Consider the following 20161-nt stretch of genomic DNA (forward strand, 5'->3'; position numbering starts at 1 on the left):
TGGGAATTAGTAAAGCCTTTGTCTGGAGGGAACGTCATGAACCCCAAAGCAGGAAAAAAGTAATTATTGAATCAGGCTCCAGAGGAAGAATCAGGTTTCAGATAACGAAACAAAAGCCCAAAGAGGAATGGGGACTTGCTCCAGGTCACTCAGTTAATGACAGACAGATGTCCCCTGGTTTGGAATCTCCCCTTTTGGAGCAGCCAGTCCTGACAGCAGCCGTAGTTGGGGAGAAATCTAGAATGTTAATTCTGAGGTCTGGGTTTGAAGCCCGTTACTGCCTTGATTGCCAGTTTCCCTTTCCTGAAATAGGAGCAATGCATAAATATGAGGAGTTAATGAGATCATGGATATTAAACAACAGGTGCATGTCAGCATGTTCCTGGAAAATGGCAGCGTCTTTCCTTCCTTCTTTGAGCCTCACTTTCCCCATCTATAAGCCAGGTTTGACAAGCGGCTGGTACCCAGCCACTCCAGGTCCACAGCACGGAGCTCTGACAGCCAGGGGGCGACTAAACGCCAGCGTTGCGGGGAAGTGTCACACATGCGCGCTCCTAGGCGGAGCCCCGCCTCCCACGCCCCGGAACGTCACTTCCGGCGCGAGGGGCCGGGCCGGCCGGGCAGGGAGTGCGGGTCGGTTCTGTGCGCGCTGCCGGACGAGGCTCCCGCCGCCGATTGACCCGCGCTCCGCCCGTAGCCGGGCCGGTGAGTGCCCGCGAGCCCGTCCGTGTGCCGTGGGGGCTAAGGAGAGGGACCCCTGAGAGGGAGGGATAACCGGAAGTGGGGACCAGAGGAGCGAGAGACCCCAGGAAATGGGGACACCTGGGGAGGGGGTGACAGCCGGAAGTGGGGGCCTCGGAAGGTTGTCCACGGGATGTGGGGTCTGGGGGCTCTAGGAGAGATGGCTTCCTGACCTCTTCTTGTTGAGAGAAAGGGATGGAAAGGAAAGTGATGCTCCAGAAAGCGATGGGCTCCAGGTGGGGGAGATCTCTGGCTTCACCCTTACCAATTGGTGTCTGTATCTCAGTCATATGCCCGTCTGTCAGCTCATTCACCAGCCCGTGACTGAGCCCTGCTGAGCGCTCGGCATTGCTGAGTCCCTGGAGCGTCAACATGAAGCTCCAGGTGGAGGGTGGAGATTAGAAGACCAGGGTGGGGCTAGATGCATCCTTGCTCTGCCTCACCGGGTGTGCCCCCTTGGTCGCATCGCTTAACCTATAGCCTCCGCTGATGTGTACAGACCACTGCCATATGCCAGGCACTGGGGGTGGCAGTGGATATGGAAGACAAGCCCTCTGCCCTCGTGGAACTTACATTCTGGGGGACAGTCCTTTTTGTCTTTTGTAAAATGGGAACAGTAATAGCGCTCTCACCAAATACTGTGAAGATTAAATGAGGAAATGGGTAAAGGGCTTAGCAATGCTTGATACATGGTAAAATGCTCAAGTATGCATTCTCTTCATTCCACTATGATGTAAGCTTCATTAGGCGAGGAATTACATTTGCGTCTGTGTTCCCAATACCTGTGAGCACAGTGCCTGACATACATGGTAGGTGATCAGTAATTATTTGATAAATGAGTGGGTGGTAAAACTGACTCTGGAGAGTTCTATGTAAACGCCCATGGCATTGGACTGTAATTTCTAAAAAAGAAATAGGAACCCAGTTCTGTGGAAAACTGGAGGGAATCACCCTCAGGGAGTTTGGAAAGGATTCACAGAGGAGGTGACATGGCAGCTGGGCCTTGAATGTCATGAGCTGTTGAGTTAGGAACAAATTAGAAGAGGAAATTCCAGGTAGAGTGTATCAGAAGTGCACGAGTTGTTCCAAGGATGATGGCTCATAGTTTGTTTTGACTGGCATTTAATGTGCATCAGGGTGGGATGAGATGGAAAATGAGGGTGGAGGGGGCTTTGAGGTGAGGCTTGTACCTTGTGAACACTGTGGTTTGTCGCTCAGGTAGACACTAGATGGGACTGCAGGCATCTCTTGGTGGCTTCCATAAAAACAAAGCCATAGGTGTTCCATTCCTCACTTAGCATATCTCTGCCAACCAGACTAAAGTCATTCAACAAATATTTATGGAGTGCAGACTGTGTGTCTAACACCACGTTAGGTGCTGGGTTTAAGGTGATGAACAAGACAAACTTGGATGTTGCTCACAAATTACCAACAGACAATTGCAACAGGGTGGGAGAAGTGCGGGCCACCTAACCTGGCCTGAGGGTCAGCGAAGGCTACCTACTCCAGACCACCAGCATCTCTCAGCTAGATTATTACAATAGCCTCTAAATGGTCTCTTTGCTTCAGTCCTCACCCCCTTAGAGTCCATTCCCAAGACAGCAGAGTGGTTCTTTAAAAAAATATATATATATATATATATATATATATATTTTTTTTTTACTTGAGATGGAGTCGCACTCTGTCGCCCAAGCTGGAGTGCAGTGATAGATCTCGGCTCACTGCAACCTCTGCTTCCTGGTTTCAATCGATTATCCTGCTTCAACCTCCCAAGTAGCTGGCACTACAGGCCCACACCACCATGCCTGGCTAATTTTTGTATTTTTAGTAGAGATAGGGTTTCACCATGTTGGCCAGGCTGGTCTCGAACTCCTGACCTCAGGTGATCCATCCACCTCAGCCTATCAAAGTGTTGGGATTACAGGCGTGAGCCACCACACACAGCCCGAGAAAAAAATTTAAAAATTAGCCAGTTGTGGTGGTGGTGTGTGCCTATAGTCCCAGCTACCTGGGAGGCTGGGGCAGGAGGATTCCTTGAACTTAGGAGTTCGAGGTTGCAGAGAGCTATGATTGTGCCACTGCACTTTAGCCTGGGTGACACAGCAAGACCCTGTCTCTTAAAAAATAAAAAAGTGCATGAATTCGGGTCCTCTAAGCAGACACTAGGATGAGATTAGACATGCTAGAAATTTAGAGGCAACCCTTGTGAAGGACAACACCTGGGAAGGGAGCTGGTGAAGTCAGGAAGAGGCATGGGCAGTGATGCAGATCAGCTCCTGTGAATGTTTGGGCAGCAAGTCTCCGACTGCAGGGCAGTCCCAACAAAGGTTTGGCCAGGCCCTCAAGCAAACACTGCCTGTTAGAGGAGTCCCATGTCTCACTAAATCATTGCCTAGGAGCAGTGAGGCCACAGAAGGGCTGCGGAAAGTTGTGGCTTCCCCTGGATAGTGGATCTAGAGGGACAGCTACTGGAGGCCCTTTATCAATTACGTTTTCCCAGCAGGAGATCTGACTGGCACATATGTTACATGGGTATGTGGTAAAAAATTCAAACAGTACAGTAAAAATCCTCTTTCTCATCTTAAATCTTCTCTTGTCCAGTTCTGCTCCCTAGAGATAACCATTGGTAAGTTTCTTATTATCTCCTTCCAGAAGTTTTGTGTGCATTCACAAGTGTATATGTATAGTTTAAAAATATGATTATTTTCTGTACACTATTCTGCAACTTGCTTTTTTAACGTATCAATTCATAAACATCTGCCTAATTCCTTTTCATGACTGACTAGTACCCCATTCGTATGGTAATATTACTTAACCAGTCTCCCCTGATGGGCAGTTAAGGTGTTTCCAATCTTTTGTCATTATAATCAATACTTGTGAAGGCCATGTGCATATTTTGCACATACATACAAGTATATGTCCTAGAAATGGAATTGCTGACCCAAAGGGCATGTGGGTTTACATTCTGAAGATATTGACAACTGCCCTCCAAAGAGGCTGTCAATTTATACTCCCAGCAGCAGCAAACATATCAGAGTACGTTATTTTATTTTATTTTTGCCAATCTGAATCTCAGAGTTTTTTTTTTTTTTTTTTTTTTTTAAACAGAGTCTTGCTCTGGCTGAGTGCAGTGGCGCCATCTCAACTCACTGCAACCTCCACCTCCTGGGTTCAAGCAGTTCTCCTGCCTCAGCCTCCCAAGTAGCTGAGATTACAGGTGCCCACCACACCCGTCTGATTTTTGTGTTTTTAGTAAAGATGGGATTTCACCATGTTGGCCAGGCTGGTCTCAAAGTCTTACCCCAGGCGATCCACCCACCCCGACCTCCTGAAGTGCTGGGATTACAGGCATGAGCCACCACGCCTGGCCTGAGTTGTTTTAATTCACATTTATTTAATGATGAATAAGGTTGAGCACCTATTAATACATTTATAAGGAAGGCCCTGGTATTTATGAGGGAGTATATAGTCTGCTATAGCTGCTGGCTGCCTCCCTGGGCACTAACAGCAGCCGGCCTGGGGTCAGACTTGCGTGTGTGGTTTAGATCCGGATCATTGCCCCCAGTTGAGAAACACTGCCCTGAGGTTACTTGGCTTTTACAGAAGTGTTCCTGTCCCCTACACTGGGCTGCCCTGGGATTTGAAATAAGCACTTGTTAACTTTGCTTAGGGCTTCTGTGTTGGCAGGGACCCTGGTAGCTAATGTCAGAAGAAAGTGACTCTCTGAGAACGAGCCCTTCTGTGGCCTCACTCTCTGAAAATGAGCTGCTGCCACCACCTGAGCCTCCGGGCTACGTGTGCTCACTGACAGAAGAACTGGTCACGAAAGCCCGGGAAGAGCTGCAGGAAAAGCCGGAATGGAGACTTCGAGATGTGCAGGCCCTTCGTGACATGGTGCGGAAGGAGTACCCGAACCTGAGCACTTCCCTTGACGACGCCTTCCTGCTGCGCTTCCTCCGAGCCCGCAAGTTTGATTACGACCGGGCCCTGCAGCTCCTCATCAACTACCACAGCTGTAGGAGAAGCTGGCCCGAAGTCTTCAATAACTTGAAGCCATCAGCCTTAAAAGATGTCCTTGCTTCTGGGTTCCTCACCGTGCTGCCCCACACTGACCCCAGGGGCTGCCATGTCGTCTGCATCCGCCCAGGTATCTCCCTAGACTGTTGTGGGGCGGGTGTGTCCAGTCTTTGCAATGTGTCCATTCAGCACCCTGTCCTCCTTTCCAAGTCCCTTTTTTACCCCTTCTTTGTCATAGTCAAGGCTTTTTTGATTGCAGATAACAAAAACCTACTCAAACCAACTTCAGAAAAAAGGGAGGATTTAGTCGAAGGAGACAGGAGTACCTCCCAGAACCAGAGAACTGAAGGTGTGGCAGTTCTTACTAGGGCCTAGAACCAAGAATCAGACTGCCAGCAGGAGCCAAGACAGCCATTCTCCCTGTCTCTGCCTGACAGTCTGTGTATCCTTCAGCCACATATTTCTGCCTTTTGCGTATCTTCTTCACACTTTTTTCTGTGTATGGCTGTCCCACTCCTGTGCACATAGTTAAATCTGGCACCCGCTCAGCTCTCAGGTTTGCCTAACCACCCAATTAAGTTCCTCAATGCAGATTCCAGATTTCTAGCGGGGAGCATCAGGTGGGGCCTAAGAACCTGCCCCTGGCCATAGGATACAAGCATGGCTGCCAGGGCCCTCCCTGAGCCCTCTTTGTGAATAGGTTGAGGTATAGGTATCAGTGCAAGGGTGTGGACTGGGCAGACACCTGGAAAGGGGCCTCCTCTGTGCCTCCTCCAACCTTTCCTTCTTTTCCTCTATTGTGTGAAGCCACTGACAGGATTCACTTTGGATTTGTTTTTTGATCTTAGCATTTCTTGGCAGTAATTAGGATACCTTACATTTCTTTGTCATGGCAGTTTACGAATGGGGGCTCTCTGCCACTAAAAGAGCATTTAGAAATACTCCCCAGCCAGGCGCAGCGGCTCATACCTGTAATCCCAGCACTTTGTGGGGGTGAGGGAGGACTACTTGAGGCCAGGAGTTTGAGACGAGCCTGGGCAACATAGTGAGACTTTGTCTCTACAAAAAATTAAAAAAAAAAAAAAAAAAAAAAAGAAAAGAAAGAAAGAAAGAAATGCTCCCCAAAGAGCATTTCAACACAATGACCAGGGGCTGCCAGAACTCAAGATTTCTGATTGTTAGGCCTGTTCTCTTCCATGACACCAAAAGCATTATAAACTTTGGAATGTTCTACTCCATTCCTGATTTTCCATCAGACCACAGCTGAGAGAAGAATGGAAAGTAAGGATGCAATGTTCTCCCTAAGTAAGCCAGGGAATGAGAACACACTAGTAGTCCTCTTCTGCTCATTCATATAAATGCCCTCTTGAAGGGAAGTTTGATGGGGAGTGGACACCTCCATGCACTTACCTCTGCCTTTACCCATTCCCCAAACTCTTCTTTGGAGGCTAAACCATTCTATTCAGACTTTACTATCATGTACCAAGACCACTGTTAATGGCTTACCTGCTGTTTTAGGTACTTGCCAAAATTAGTGTTTATTTTAAAATAAGCAATGCAGTACAGATTTTAGGGCACCAAGAGACCTAGAAACCAGTCAGCAGGTTTTTCTGCTCCTCCTCTGTACTCAACTCATAAGAATATTACAACACAGTCAGATATTACAACACTGATTGCACCTTTGCTTGCATGGTTTCAACCCTTTGCTCGTGAGATGAATTTTTTCCCCATATGTCTGGAGCAGATCTGGACCCCTTTCCACTGACCCAGCATTTTAGGAAGAGGCATACATAGAAACGTTTCTTCTCAATTGGGAATCAGCTTTGCCTTTATTAAAGCTCTTTTGAGACATGTGATTGAAAGGGATGATATCCAGTTACATAGAGGCAGGGTTAATTGGCAGCAACGTTGGCACAATTTGGGGACAAAGATCTTTCATGAGAATTTTGCATATATCAGGCCAGATGCGGTGGCTCATGCCTGTAATCCCAGCACTTTGGGAGACTGAGGCAGGTGGATCATGAGGTCAGGAGTTCAAGACCAGCCTGGCCAACATGGTAAACTGCCTCCCGCCCCCGCCACCCTGCCCGTCTCTGCTAAAAATACAAAAAGCTGGGTGTGGTGGTACATGCCTGTAATCCTAACTGTCCTGGAGGCTGAGGCAGGAGAATCGCTTGAACCCGGGAGGCAGAGGTTGCAATGAGCCGAGATCATGCCACTGCACTCTAGCCTGGGTGACAGAGCAAGACTCCGTCAAAAAAATAAAAATAAAAAAGAATTTTGCACATATCACATATCCCATAGTTGGCAAACGTAAGGTTTTATCTTTTAAGAAAGAGGTACATAGATTTTGCTGGGATTTTCTTGAGAACAGTGGTTAACAGTAAAAAGTGGGCATTTTCTTTTTTTTTTTTTCCCAAAGAGAGGAAAGAATCATTAAATACACGGGGCATATTAGAAAAGTATCCACCGTGGAAAGAGGAGGGGAACACAGCACTGTGCTCCGTCCTCACAGTACCCCTGTCAAGGTCGTGTATGAGTCAAGACTCAGCTGTTTTTTGAGACAGAGTCTCTGTTGCCCAAGTTGGAGTGTGGTGGTGCGATCTTGACTCACTGCAACCTCTGCCTCCTGGGTTCAAGTGATTCTTCTGCCTCAGCCTCCCAAGTAGCTGAGACTACAGGTGTGCACCACCATGCCTGGCTAATTTTTGTATTTTCAGTAGAGACAGGGTTGGCCAGCCTGGTCTTTTTTTTTTTTTTTTGAGACGGAGTCTGGCTCTGTCGCCCAGGCTGGGGTGCAGTGACCGGATCTCAGCTCACTGCAAGCTCCGCCTCCCGGGTTTACGCCATTCTCCTGCCTCAGCCTCCCGAGTAGCTGGGACTACAGGCGCCCGCCACCTCGCCCGGCTAGTTTTTTTGTATTTTTTAGTAGAGACGGGGTTTCACCGTGTTAGCCAGGATGGTCTCGATCTTCTGACCTCATGATCTGCCCGTCTCGGCCTCCCAAAGTGCTGGGATTACAGGCTTGAGCCACCGCGCTCGGCCTGTATTTTCAGTAGAGACAGGGTTTCACCATGTTGGCCAGGCTGGTCTTGAACTCCTGACCTCAAATGATCCACCCGCTTTGGCCTCCCAAAGTGTTGGGATTACAGGCTTGAGCCACCACATCTGGCCAAGACTCAGTCTTTGTGTGGCAAGTGACAGAAAGCCCAATTCACATTGGCTGAAACAAACAAAAAAACTCAGTTGTTCAGATAACTGACGTCCAGCCGTATTTCCATTCAGGGGCCCAAACTCTGGCACTGGAAAGCTGTCCCCACCACTGCTGTCCTCAACAGGGGCTTCATTCCCAGGCCAGCTCTCTTGCCTCACGGGTCCTGTGAATCTCAGACTCACCGCCTCAAAACTATAAGAGGGAAGAGAGATCTCTTTCCATAGGGCCAGGGTCCTAGAATTGAGTCTCCTTGACTCTGCTTGACCTGGCTTGGATCACACACTGTGGCCAGAAGGATGTGCTGTCAGATTGGCCAATCATTGGCCAATCAATCCCCAATCACTTTCTCACCTCTGGAGTCAGGAGTCAAGTCAGTTCTATCCAAACTGCATGGCTAGAGTGGGAGGAGGTCGTTCCCTAAGGAAAATCAGGTTGGTGCTATGAAGATAAGGGGAGATACATGATGGCAGAAAGCACAGATGTCCATGAAGGTATTTCACCCTATTCTACTTATGAGGACATCAGGGCTTAGAGTGAGGTATTATAGTAACGTGCCCAAAGTCACACAGCTAGTAACATTCAAACCTCAGGTGTGTCTGACTTCAGAGTGCATCTTTTTTTTTTTGAGACAGGGTCTCACCCTGTCACCCAGGCTGGAGTACAGTGGCATGATCACTGCAGCCTCAATCTCCTGAGCTCAAGTGATCCTCCCACCTCAGCCTCCCAAGTAGTGGGTCTACAGCCACACCCCACCACACCTGGCTAATATTTGTGTATTTTGTAGAGATGGGGTTTCGCCATGTTGCCTGGGCTGGTCTTGAATTCCTGGGCTTAAGCAATCCTCCCACCTCGGCCTTCCAAAGTACTGGGATTACAGGCATGAGCCACTGTGCCCAGCCAGAGCTCATGCTCTTAACCTCAACACTCAATTGTATTTGCCTCGCAAAATGCGCTGCTGTTTGGAGTTAAGAAACCAGCTGCTGCTTATTATTCCATTTACTAACCTAAATAGAGTCATGGCTACTAGAGTATCTTTCTTTTCCATTTTGAAACAACAGTGATAGGAGATAAATCTTTGATCCCTTATTTATATTAACTTCTGTAACTTACTGTCACTCTCTTATGACCTTAGACAGATGGATACCGAGCAACTATCCAATTACCGAAAACATCCGAGCCATATACTTGACCTTAGAAAAACTCATTCAGTCTGAAGAAACCCAGGTGAATGGAATTGTAATTCTTGCAGACTACAAAGGAGTGAGTTTATCAAAAGCATCTCACTTTGGCCCTTTTATAGCCAAAAAGGTGATTGGCATCCTCCAGGTAAGACCCCATCTGTCCTGCCTGTTCTGTGGTGGCTTTGGCTTTCCCCAGGGCCTGTCCATTTACTGTGGGTCTCACATGATACACAAACTGCACACCCGACACCTGCAATCTGAAAAACACAAAAGCATCATGTGAAGAAATTTAAAAGTCCTATTTACCACTTGTTCTCATCAGTCTCTCAAGTACTCTCTGGAATAGGTACTTCAGGAAGGCAAGAATCCAAAAAGCTAGGGAACTGCTTTTTGCCTTTTTTGGTCTGGAAGGCAGAGGAAAAATTCTCCTAACAAACAAAACTGGCTGGGCGCAGTGGCTCACGCCTATAATCCCAACACTTTGGGAGGCTGAGGCAGGTGGATCACTTGATGTCAGGAGTTCAAGACCAGCCTGGCCAACATGGTAAAACCCCATCTCTACCAAAAATACAAAAAATTAGCTGGGCATGGTGGCAGGCAACTGTGATCCCAGCTACTTGGGAGGCTGAGACAGGAGAATCACTTGAACCCGGGAGGCAGAGGTTGCAGTGAGCTGAGATTGTGCCATTGCACTCCAGCGTAGGCGAGAACAGCAAAACTCTGTCCCAAAAAATTTTTTAAAAAACCCTAAGAAATTATGCTTCTGCATAAGGTGCTGGAGCCCCTGCTGCCCTCTGTGGACCTGGGGGATATGCTGTTCTGTTGGGCTGTATTTTGGTCAGATGCTTCACATCTCATGTTCTGTGTTTCAGAACATTCACTGGGGACTGCGGTGCTCCCTCCATATCTACACCATGTTTAATGGCTTGCACAGTGCTTTACAGTAATCAGGGCCCATTCAGTCCCTCAGCGAATCCTGAGATAGGCAAGGCAAGAACTACTTTTCCTTTTTGATAGATGGGGAAATGGAGACCTAGAGAAAATATAGCCTGTCACAGCTGTGACAGGTTTTGATTACTTGTTCAACACCTGCCACATGGGGTGTTGTCCTTTGTGAACTATGGGGCACCAGTGATATAGTAGCTCTTTTTACTGGATTCCACAAATGTTTCAGTCCCTGTGGTGCACCAGGTTTATTATTTAAATAAATCAGTTTACATTTGGACATTATCAAACATTTGGATTCTGGCTTTGAGCCAACCCTGGCTTTCCTTCACTGGCACTCCTTTTGATGCCTCCTGCTGAATACCATGTAGATTCAAGTGCCAGGATCAAGAGTGTGGATCAGTGTTAGTACTGTAAGATCATCTGGAGAGGAGAAAAAATTAAGAAGTTTGGGAAATGCTGTATAGCATGTCCCTTTCAGTTTAAGAATGTCCAATTCTTAAACTGTAAGAATTTACATGTTAAAGGCTCTGAATAGGACTGCAGTTAAGGAAACCCACTTGATTATGCTTAGCGGACTGCGTTTCTCAAACTCATTTGCCTGCTGTGGAGCCCTGTTTTGTATAACCTCTAATATCCTGAGAAATATACTTTGGGCAACACTGATCTAGAAGGTCTGATATCTAACGGATCCGTCCCTGTAGACTCAGACTGTTTTCTGCTGTTAAGAGCATCATCTCTTCATATGTTTGCTTCTCTTTTTTTTTTTTTTTTTTTTTTTTTGAGATGGAGTCTTGCTCTGTCATCCAGGCTGGAGTACGGTGGCACGATCTTGGCTCACTGCAACCTTCGCCTCCAGGGTTCAAGCAATTCTCTAGCCTCAGCCTCCCAAGTAGCTGGGATTACAGGTGTGTGCCATCACGCCCAGCTAATTTTTGTATTTTTAGTGGAGACAGGATTTCACCATGTTGGCCAGGCTGGTCTCGAACTCCTGACCTCAAGTGATCCACCCGCCTCGGCCTCCCAAAGTGCTGGGATTACAGGTGTGGGCCACCGCGCCCAGCCTCTGTTTGCCTCTCTTCTAACCCAGTTTTGGGTCCCAGGAAAGACTTTCCCTGAGGCCCATCTTCTAGTTAGGCCCCACGTGGACTGTCATTGAGGAGGCCATAAGGATCTGATCAGACTGATGTTGGGGCTGAAAATGAAGATTTAACTCTGGGCCGGGCGCGGTGGCTCAAGCCTGTAATCCCAGCACTTTGGGAGGCCGAGACGGGCGGATCACGAGGTCAGGAGATCGAGACCAACCTGGCTAATACGCTGAAACCCCGTCTCTACTAAAAAATACAAAAAAACTAGCCGGGCGACGAGGCGGGCGCCTGTAGTCCCAGCTGCTAGGGAGGCTGAGACAGGAGAATGGCGTGAACCCGGGAGGCGGAGCTTGCAGTGAGCTGAGAGCCGGCCACAGCACTCCAGCCTGGGCGGCAGAGCAAGACTCCGTCTCAAAAAAAAAAAAAAAGATTTAACTCTGGGGAGGAAGGGGTGGAAAGATTCTCCAGATGTTCTAAACCCCTTTGCCTTTCCCATACAGGATGGTTTCCCCATTCGGATAAAAGCAGTCCATGTTGTGAATGAACCTCGAATATTTAAAGGCATTTTTGCCATCATAAAACCATTTCTAAAGGAGAAAATAGCAAACAGAGTAAGTGATGATCCTATTGACTTCAGATTTTTCTTTCCCTCCATTGATTTATTTGTGACATCTGGTACTTGTTTATTATTTTTGCCCTGTAACAACTAATTTGGAAAGTACAGTTACAGATAAAATAAATGAACAGTCCCTTTTGTGAGGGGAAGATGGAACAGTAAATTAATAAGAATTTAATATTTGCCAGTAGAGAGAGCAGAACCAGGATTTTTATCATAACAGCCTCCCTGGGCAGTGTAGCAAGACCCCATCTCTAAAAAAAATTTTTAAATTAGGTGGGTGTGCCCGGGCAGTGGTTCACGCCTGTAATCCCAGCACTTTGGGAGGCCAAGGTGGATGGATCACTTGAGGTCAGGAGTTCGAGACCAGCCTGGCCAACATGGTGAAACTCCGTCTCTACTAAATACAAAAAATTAGCCAGGCATGGTGGCACATGCCTGTAATTGCAGCTACCTGGGAGGCTGAGGCAGGAGAATCACTTGAATCCAGGAGGTGGAGGTTGCAGTGAGCTGAGATCATGCCACTGCACTCCAGCCTGGGCAACAGTGAGACTCTGTCTCAAAAAAAAAAAGAAATTAGGTGGGTGTGGTGGCACATGTCTGTAGTCTCCACTACTCAGGAGGCTGAGGTGGGAGGATTGCTTGAGCTCAGGAGTTCAAGGCTGCCATGGGCTTGAACAATGGGCTATGGTCTTGCCATTGTGTTCCAGCCTGGGTAACAGAGTGGAACACTGTCTCTAAAATAATTTTTTTTTAAAGTTACGGTCATTAGAACTATGGGGTTTAAAAATGCTACTTAAGCCTTTCCATTTGCCTAATATATTGTCCTGCTGTATAGTTTATGGAGCAATTCAAGTTTATAAGCTGTGTGAGTTTTTAGCTTACTTCTTACTTAAGAAGGGATAAATGGCACTTTGAGTCTTCCTTTCTGACCCAGAGGAGCCACTTCCCTCTTCAGCCTTTCCCAGTCCCACTGATTGAAATGGGATGGGTGGTATTTTTCTCCTTCCCGAGGCCTAGGAAGATGACTGCAAAGACTGGGCCCTGAATTTTTCTTGCTTTTTCTTTTTTTTTTTTTTTTGAGACGGAGTCTTGCTCTGTCACCCAGGCTGGAGTGCAGTGGTGTGATCTCATCTCACTGCAACCTCTGCCTCTGGGGTTCAAGCAATTCTCCTGCCTCAGCCTCCTGTTGGGATTACAGGCACGCACCACCACGCACAGCTAATTTTTGTATTTTTAGCAGAGACAGGCTTTTACATGTTGGCGAGGCTGGTCTCAAACTCCTGACCTCAGTTGATCCACCTGCCTTGGCCTCCCAAAGTGCTGGGATTACAGGCATAAGCCACCACCCTGGGCCCTTGCTTTTTCAAAGTAACATATATAGATAGAAAACCTCAAGGAGGTAAGGGAGGGAACTTGAAATCCAGCTCCAGATTCCTAGGCTGTTTCCCTGAAGATTTTGATTCATCAGCTCAGGAATCTGTGCTTTAAAATCCTCTTAGGAAATTGTGATGCACAGCTAGATTTGCAAACCGCTAACTTAGTGGCTTCCCTGCCTGGATGTGAAGCCATGTGGGTCCCTAAAAATTCTGTTTGGAACTTTTACCAAAGCAGCCTTTGGACAGATCTTTTACATCTGTGAAATGCCCTGATTTGGGGCCCATGATGTTCTTCCTTTGTTCCTTCATAGGTTCATTCATTCAGAAATACCTATTGATCAACTCTATGTGCAAGCATGTTCTAGATGAACAAAACAGACCAAAACTCCTGCCCCTAGGAAGATTATGTTCTAAAGGGAGCCACAGTGAATTATGTTATCTAGTACTAGAATGTGGTAAGTGCTACAGAGAAAAAGCAGAGAAAAGGATAGTGTGTGTGAGGTGGGAAGGGTTGCGGTATTCAACTGAGTGGTTAGAGGTGGCAGCCTTAAGAAGCTAACATTTGAGCAAAGACTTGAGAGAGTGAGCCATCTAGGTATCTGGGAGGCCAGCAAGGACACCACCCTCACGCGGGAGAGCAGCTAGGCTGGCGCAGCTGGGTCAAGACTGGAGGGGCAGGTGGTGACAGCACTCAGAGAAGTAATGAGGCCAGACTGTGATGGGCCTCAGAGTCTGCGGTGGGAGTGCTGGAAGGCTGTATGTACATAGAGGCACGACTGTGATCTGAATTTCACTGAAAAGAACTTAGATTGCAGAGGGACAAGAGTGGGAGCAGGGAGACCAGATAGGAGGCCACTAGAGGAATCCAGGGAGAAGCGATGTGGCTGCTGCCATTAGCGTGGTGGTGAGGCGGCTGGATCCTGGACACATTCTGAAGCTCCAGCCAGCAGGGCGTATGGTATAAGGAAAAGATAATTAAGGATACGCCAGGCTTTCTGGGCTAAAAAAGTAAGGGTAGAGTTGCCATTAACCTTTCCTTTCTTCATTCAACAGATATTTGAGCACCTGCCATGGAGGAAATTTCTGCATTCCTGATTAACCTAAGGACATGTTTGTTTTCATTTCATTCCCTTTTAGTTCTTCCTCCATGGGTCTGACTTGAACTCTCTCCACGCAAACCTTCCAAGAAGCATTCTCCCCAAGGAGTATGGGGGCACGGCTGGGGAGCTGGACACTGCCACCTGGAATGCGGTGCTGCTAGCTTCAGAAGACGATTTTGTGAAAGAGTTCTGCCAACCTGTCCCTGCCTGTGACAGCATCCTGGGCCAGACGCTGCTGCCTGAGGGCCTGGCCTCAGATGCACAGTGTGACGACTCCTTGCGAGCTGCGAAGTCACAGCTGTACTCCTGCTACTAGCCCGTCCCCCAGGGTCACCATCTTTAATTCTTTTCCTTCTTTTCTTTGGAGAGGCACAAGGAGAATTTAAGGGGCCAAGGATTCAGTCTTGCTCCTTGTAATTAAACTGCAGGATGGAGGAACAGCCTGTGAAATATGAGGGTGAGCCCATTTTGGGGTAAGCCTTTGGTTACTTGAATTACTCCATGGAAGACATGGAAAATGTCCCCACTGATTCTTAAACATTTGGAATCCCAGTCTGCAACTATTAATCTGGAGGCTGTATCTGTTTTGTTTTGCTTTTTGGTTGCGGGGTGGTGATCTGGTTCTTACACATCTTGGAAGCAAGAAAAATTAGGACCAGAGTCACTTTGATCCCACTTTTCCAGGAGAAAAACAACTTGTTTGGCCAGTGAGAACTACTTGTATGAAATAATTTGGCCAAACCTGCAGTGTGACCAAACGTGAGACTGGGAGTTTATTTTTCACAGGAACCCTAAGTACAGACCTCTGCTGCTCATCAGGAAACTTACTGGAGATCAAGGCCCCAGCTGCTGTCACTGGATTTGGAAAGCACCTTAACTGAATCATGCAAGCATCAGGACATAAGCAGCACTTTGTGGTCAAATGTGGAAGCCGGAGACTTCAAAGCACCTCTGGGACCCATTGGATGAAGCTTGCAATAGAAACTTAAGTTTTCCCAAATCCATAAAGCCTTAGCCCTGGTTCTCAATAGAATCATACAGGGACCTAGCAGGAAATGATTTTACTCAACCTAAAATGCTGGATTCCAGGCCCGTGTAGCTACAAGAATTCTGGCCTGGATCCCAGGTGTGCAACTATGGACAAGACATGGGCCTCTGTAGGCCTCAACCTTCTCCGCTATAAAATAAGGCTGGATGAAATGTCAGCTAGGGCTGTTTTGGCTGCTGAGGCTGTGGGATTTGGTTTAGTTACTGAACGTTAGATTTGCTGCCTAGGAAGATAAGTAGATATAAGTGGTTGGATCCTGCTTTTGTTTGTGGTACACATGTCTTTCCGAGAGAGATGTGTCACTAGCCCTGTCTTTAAAGAAACTATTATATGTATTCCTGGGACTCACTGACACCAATTTTCTTTTTATAGTGATGGTTAAATTTGGAAAATATGGCTTTTGTTTGAGGCCAGAAAAGGTGACCAGGATCTTGTATGATGAATTCCTTCCATCCCTGAGACTCTGGTACTATATTGTAAACCTAGCTACAGTGGTTAATTAGCTTAAATTTTGGTCTCTGGGCCAGGTGTGGTGGCTCACGCCTGTAAGCCCAGTACTTTGGGAGGCCAAGGTGGGCGGATCACAAGGTCAGGAGTTCAAGACCAGCCTGGCCAAGATGGTGAAGCCCTATCTGTACTAAAAATACAAAAATTAGCTGGGCGTGGTGACTGGTGCCTGCAGTCCCAGCTACTGGAGAGGCTGAGGCAGAAGAATCACCTGAATCCAGGAGGCAGAAGTGGCAGTGAGCCAAGATTACGCCACTGCACTCTAGCCTAGGTGACAGAGCAAGACTCCACCTCAAAAAAAACAAAAAAAAAAATTTTGGTCTCTGGAAATGAACACAAGTGCAGATTATTGCTGGGTCACTTCTGGGCTCCCCCGCCCTCCCAGCCCCACTTGAGTTTCTCTCTTTGGTGTGGGTGAACCAGTCAGCCTGAATGTTCTGCATTTCAGCACTTTAGAACCTCCCTGCTAAGATTTTAGTCTTAGCCCAAACATCAAATTAGATGGTTCACATGATGGCTTTTGACCTATTTCCTTTCTAATGTATTCCACATGATCATGGTGTTAAATAGTGAAAAGTACTGTGTGTTGTGTGTGCACCTCCTCCATGCATCTGTTAGACTAACCAGTCAAGGCGGACAGCTCAGTTAGGGAGAAAACAACACTCTGAAATTTGAAGGCCAGTCTGTTGTTACTTAGCTGTTCATCTCTACCACCTTTTTAAATGTCTGGAGAAGTTGTTGGTGGAAATTAATTTACTTTACTTCATTAATAGCAATTCTAGAGGAAGTTCTTTTCACCATGGATAGTAACCCTGGATCCTCTAGGGTCCTGGCTGAGCTGGAAGTGCCAAAAAGCACTCCTGGCTGCTTCTAATTCCATCTGACGATGATGTGACCAGCACTGCTGAAAAGGCCCAAGTAGGGCAAGTGGGATGGCTAAAGGAGGGGGTTCAGAACCTGGTGGCCTGGATGGGAGAATTGGGTGGAGGCTTTCCTAGGTCCCAAGAAGGAAGACAGATAAACAAAACAAAAACTAGGTAAAGAGGAATGAATCACTCAGCCCTGTTGTTTCAATTCTACACTGCATTCCTGGCCAGTCGCATTTGTTTTAATGTAGGCATGGCCAAAGCTCTCCTAGAGAATTATCTCGAAGACCAGAAGTGATTTGGAGAGGCCTATTTCTTAGGTTTTTCCAGTTGGACAAGGAAGGAGTGGTTTCACTCAGCTTCTAGGAGTTGGAGCCTAAGTTTATCTGCCTCCAGGAGCTGCTTGCTTTGTTTTGGCTCCAAAGAGATATCAAATAGTTTTGACACCTCAGGAAGCTTGAACCAAGCCGTAAAACCAAGACTTCCCTGGGTGAAAATCAAGGTGGTCTCCTTGTGGCTTCACCAGGGTGTTTGCGTCACATTGTCTCAGCAGGGTGGGGAATGACCAGGGAGGGAGCACGGTGAGCCTTACTCAGCACTGGGGAGCACACTGGTGAGGCAAACACATGAACCTCAAGAACTGGGAATATGTTCCTTCAGGGAGAAGTTATGGCCCATTGCACAAACACTTGGAAATTAACTTTTCCCTAAATTCAAGGTAGCGTGGTGTCGGAAGGAAATGGGACAGTAAATTAGGAGACGCAGGCTCCATCTTTACCTTACTACGTGCCCTTGGGTGAGCTGCTTAACATCCCTGAGTGATTCTGTGATAGAGATCTATACTCCAAACTTTATTCCTGATATCTGGTTGGCTTCACTGCCACAGAGACACTGTACTCTCTCTTTGTAGAAGCTTTTTTCCTTTTTTTCCCCCCTCAATTGGCTTGTTATTTAGGAAATTTAGGTCTGAATGAATTGGTACCTAAAAGCTTCCAAATGTATCTATACATTTCAGAATATGGGAATTTTCTTCCTCTTCTTCCCCCATATCCCAACATGGAATTCTGGAAAATTGTGCCTCTTCCCCTGTTCTCCCTTCATGGGGGAGAGACTGGATGAAATCTACAGAAACAGCCAAAAGTGCCACCCTGGCTTCATGTCTTGAGTTTCCAACTTGCTCTTGGCAAAGGTTGCTTTATTTTTTAATTTTTTTTCCTTGCATTTTCTTTTTTATTCTATTGCTGCTGCAAAAATTAAGGCAAAAGTAGCTTTAGATCTTTCATATTTCATCCTGGTTTCACAAGGAGTCACTTACTTAGGAGATCTATAAGTCAGGTTACAAGACCGGGCGGGGTGGCTCACACCTGTAATCCCAACACTTTGGGAGGCCAAGGCAGGTGGATCACCTTAAGTCAGGAGTTTGAGACCAGCCTGGCCAACATGGTAAAACCCCGTCTCTACTAAAAATACAAAAAAATCAGCTGAGCATGGTGGCGGGCGCCTGTAATCCCAGCTATTTGGGAGGCAGAGGCAAGAGAATCACTTAAACCCAGGTGGCGGAGGTTGCAGTGAGCCAAGATCGTGCCACTGCACTCCAGCCTGGATGACAAGTGAAACTCCATCTCAAAAAAAAATAAATAAAAGTAAAAATTTTAAAATCAGGTTACAAAACACAATTTTCCCAGAAATATGACAGTAAGAGGCATTTCTCTAAATACTGTTTGACTCTCAGATCAATCATGGGATTTTTTTTCATTTGGGTAGCAAAAGCTAGAGTACTGCTGTGGTGATTATAATACCTTTTAAAAGTTTTACCATTTTAAAGTTGCCAACATTTAAGGTTTTCCTTTGAAGCCTCGTTTAATTTAGGTAGTAAAATGTTAGCTAAACCGATTATATACTATATACCATATCTCCTGTGGCCATGAGAGGTGTGGAGATACCGAACAGAAACATGTCTACTGTTCAGGAAAGATGTTGGTTCTGGTAACACCTCTCCGTATTGGGATCTGTTAATTTTGTAAATCTAAATTCTTCTGCTCTTGGCCAGGTCTGGTAGCTCATGCCCTGTAATCCCAGAACTTTGGGAGGCTGAAGGGGGCGTATCATTTGAGGTCAGGAGTTTGAGACCAGCCTGGCCAACATAGTGAAACCCCATCTCTACTAAAAAGTACAAAAATTAGCTGGGTGTGGTGGTGCGTGCCTGTAATCCCAGCTACTTGGGAGGCTGAGGCAGGAGAGTCACTTGAACCTGGGAGGCAGCAATTACAGTAAGCCAAGATGGTGCCAATGCACCCCAGCCTGGGTGACAAAGCAATACTCCGTCTCAAATAAATAAATTCATTCTTCTGCTCTTCTAACTTGGAGAAATGGTTTGCTTAAAATGCTAGTAACAAACATCAGAACCAATAGGAGCTTGGTTCATGGAAAGGATCAATGTGATTTGTGGATGGAGATGCTAGTGATGAAACTCCTGCTTCATGAAGCTGTTTTTCATCTCACTGGGCAGCAGGTTTAGTGAGGCAGTGAGATGCTGCTGCTGTGGATTCTTGTGGCTATGCCTCAGCTTCTTGGCCTATCAGGTAGGAACTTGTTACAAGTGAAATATCTGAAACCTCTCTGACCAAAAGCCTCTGATGGAATGGGAGGTGAGCTGATTTTCTGACCAGCTTGGGGCACCGTTTCAGCCACTGGTCACATTCCTTGCTTCAAACTGAAATTCAGTTTGGCTTTGAGCATAGGGATACATTGTGGATTCATGTACTTCAGTGTTTGTTTTGACCAAAGTTTATTTTTCTAAGTGCATTTTCTAAGTCAAAGTGGTGAAAATAGGTAATTTTAGTATGCATGACTGGGTCTGAAACAATAAAAATCTCTGAAAAGTTAAATGTGTGTGGGGTTCTTTTGTGATGATGACAGTTTGGATAAAGGTTCCAAGGTTCGTTATTCACAGCCCAGGGAGACAGTCTCCTCTGCAGGTGAGGGAGGGAGGGGCACTGTGATAGGACAGTGCATTCTGTAGACGCGCCAGCTGCCTCTGAAGACCATACGCAGTTACACTGCTGCAGTATGTAGAGGAGAATGCAGCTAGCTACACAGAGCAGTAGAGGTGATATACAAATTTTCACATTCTTGAGGCCCAGCTATACTTCTTGGACTGGCCTTAAGTCTGTCCAGTGATAGCCAGCCATTCCCTGAATGTGCATGTGGGCTGGGCACACATATGTTAAGGACACTCATAAATAATCTCTTTTAACCTTCAGCTACCCTTAATGAAGTCGCGTTACTGTTCCTGTTGGGAAAATGTAGCTTGCCCAATGACACACAACTAGCCAAATACTAAGGATGGGATTCAAACCCAGGAAGTGTGACAAGCCCACTATTTTCTCCTGATGGCAGGAGACAAATAACCAGTCCCCAGATAGAAAAGACAGAGGAGGTAGGACTCTTTCATAGAGT

The 20161-nt window shown here is 46.7% G+C and overlaps 1 protein-coding gene across 7 annotated transcripts; it reads left to right on the plus strand.

The window, feature by feature from the left end:
* The first annotated feature begins 599 nt into the window (after window positions 1-599).
* On the plus strand, window positions 600-19594 carry TTPAL (alpha tocopherol transfer protein like). Of its 7 annotated transcripts, XM_030914541.1 has the most exons (6): window positions 602-705; window positions 3343-3367; window positions 4429-4888; window positions 9105-9298; window positions 11687-11797; window positions 14319-19594. In XM_030914541.1, exons 3-6 carry the CDS (start codon window positions 4444-4446, stop codon window positions 14595-14597), a joined length of 1029 nt encoding a protein of 342 aa, XP_030770401.1. In that variant the 5' UTR covers window positions 602-705; window positions 3343-3367; window positions 4429-4443; the 3' UTR covers window positions 14598-19594. The 7 variants fall into 7 exon arrangements, with proteins under 7 accessions (XP_010382578.1, XP_010382579.1, XP_030770401.1 ...); XM_010384276.2 differs by lacking the exon at window positions 3343-3367 and having other exon boundaries at window positions 600-705; XM_030914545.1 differs by lacking the exon at window positions 11687-11797.
* Window positions 19595-20161: the final 567 nt, after the last annotated feature.

Source organism: Rhinopithecus roxellana, chromosome 13, assembly GCF_007565055.1.
Source record: "Rhinopithecus roxellana isolate Shanxi Qingling chromosome 13, ASM756505v1, whole genome shotgun sequence".
Lineage (NCBI taxonomy): Eukaryota > Metazoa > Chordata > Mammalia > Primates > Cercopithecidae > Rhinopithecus > Rhinopithecus roxellana.

Coding starts and splice junctions, on each gene's coding strand:
- TTPAL (XM_010384276.2), top strand. CDS start 4,444: ATGTCAGAAGAAAGTGACTCTCTGAGAACGAGCCCTTCTGTGGCCTCA. Junction 4,889..9,104: donor TGTCGTCTGCATCCGCCCAG/GTATCTCCCTAG, acceptor TTATGACCTTAG/ACAGATGGATACCGAGCAAC. Junction 11,798..14,318: donor AGGAGAAAATAGCAAACAGA/GTAAGTGATGAT, acceptor ATTCCCTTTTAG/TTCTTCCTCCATGGGTCTGA.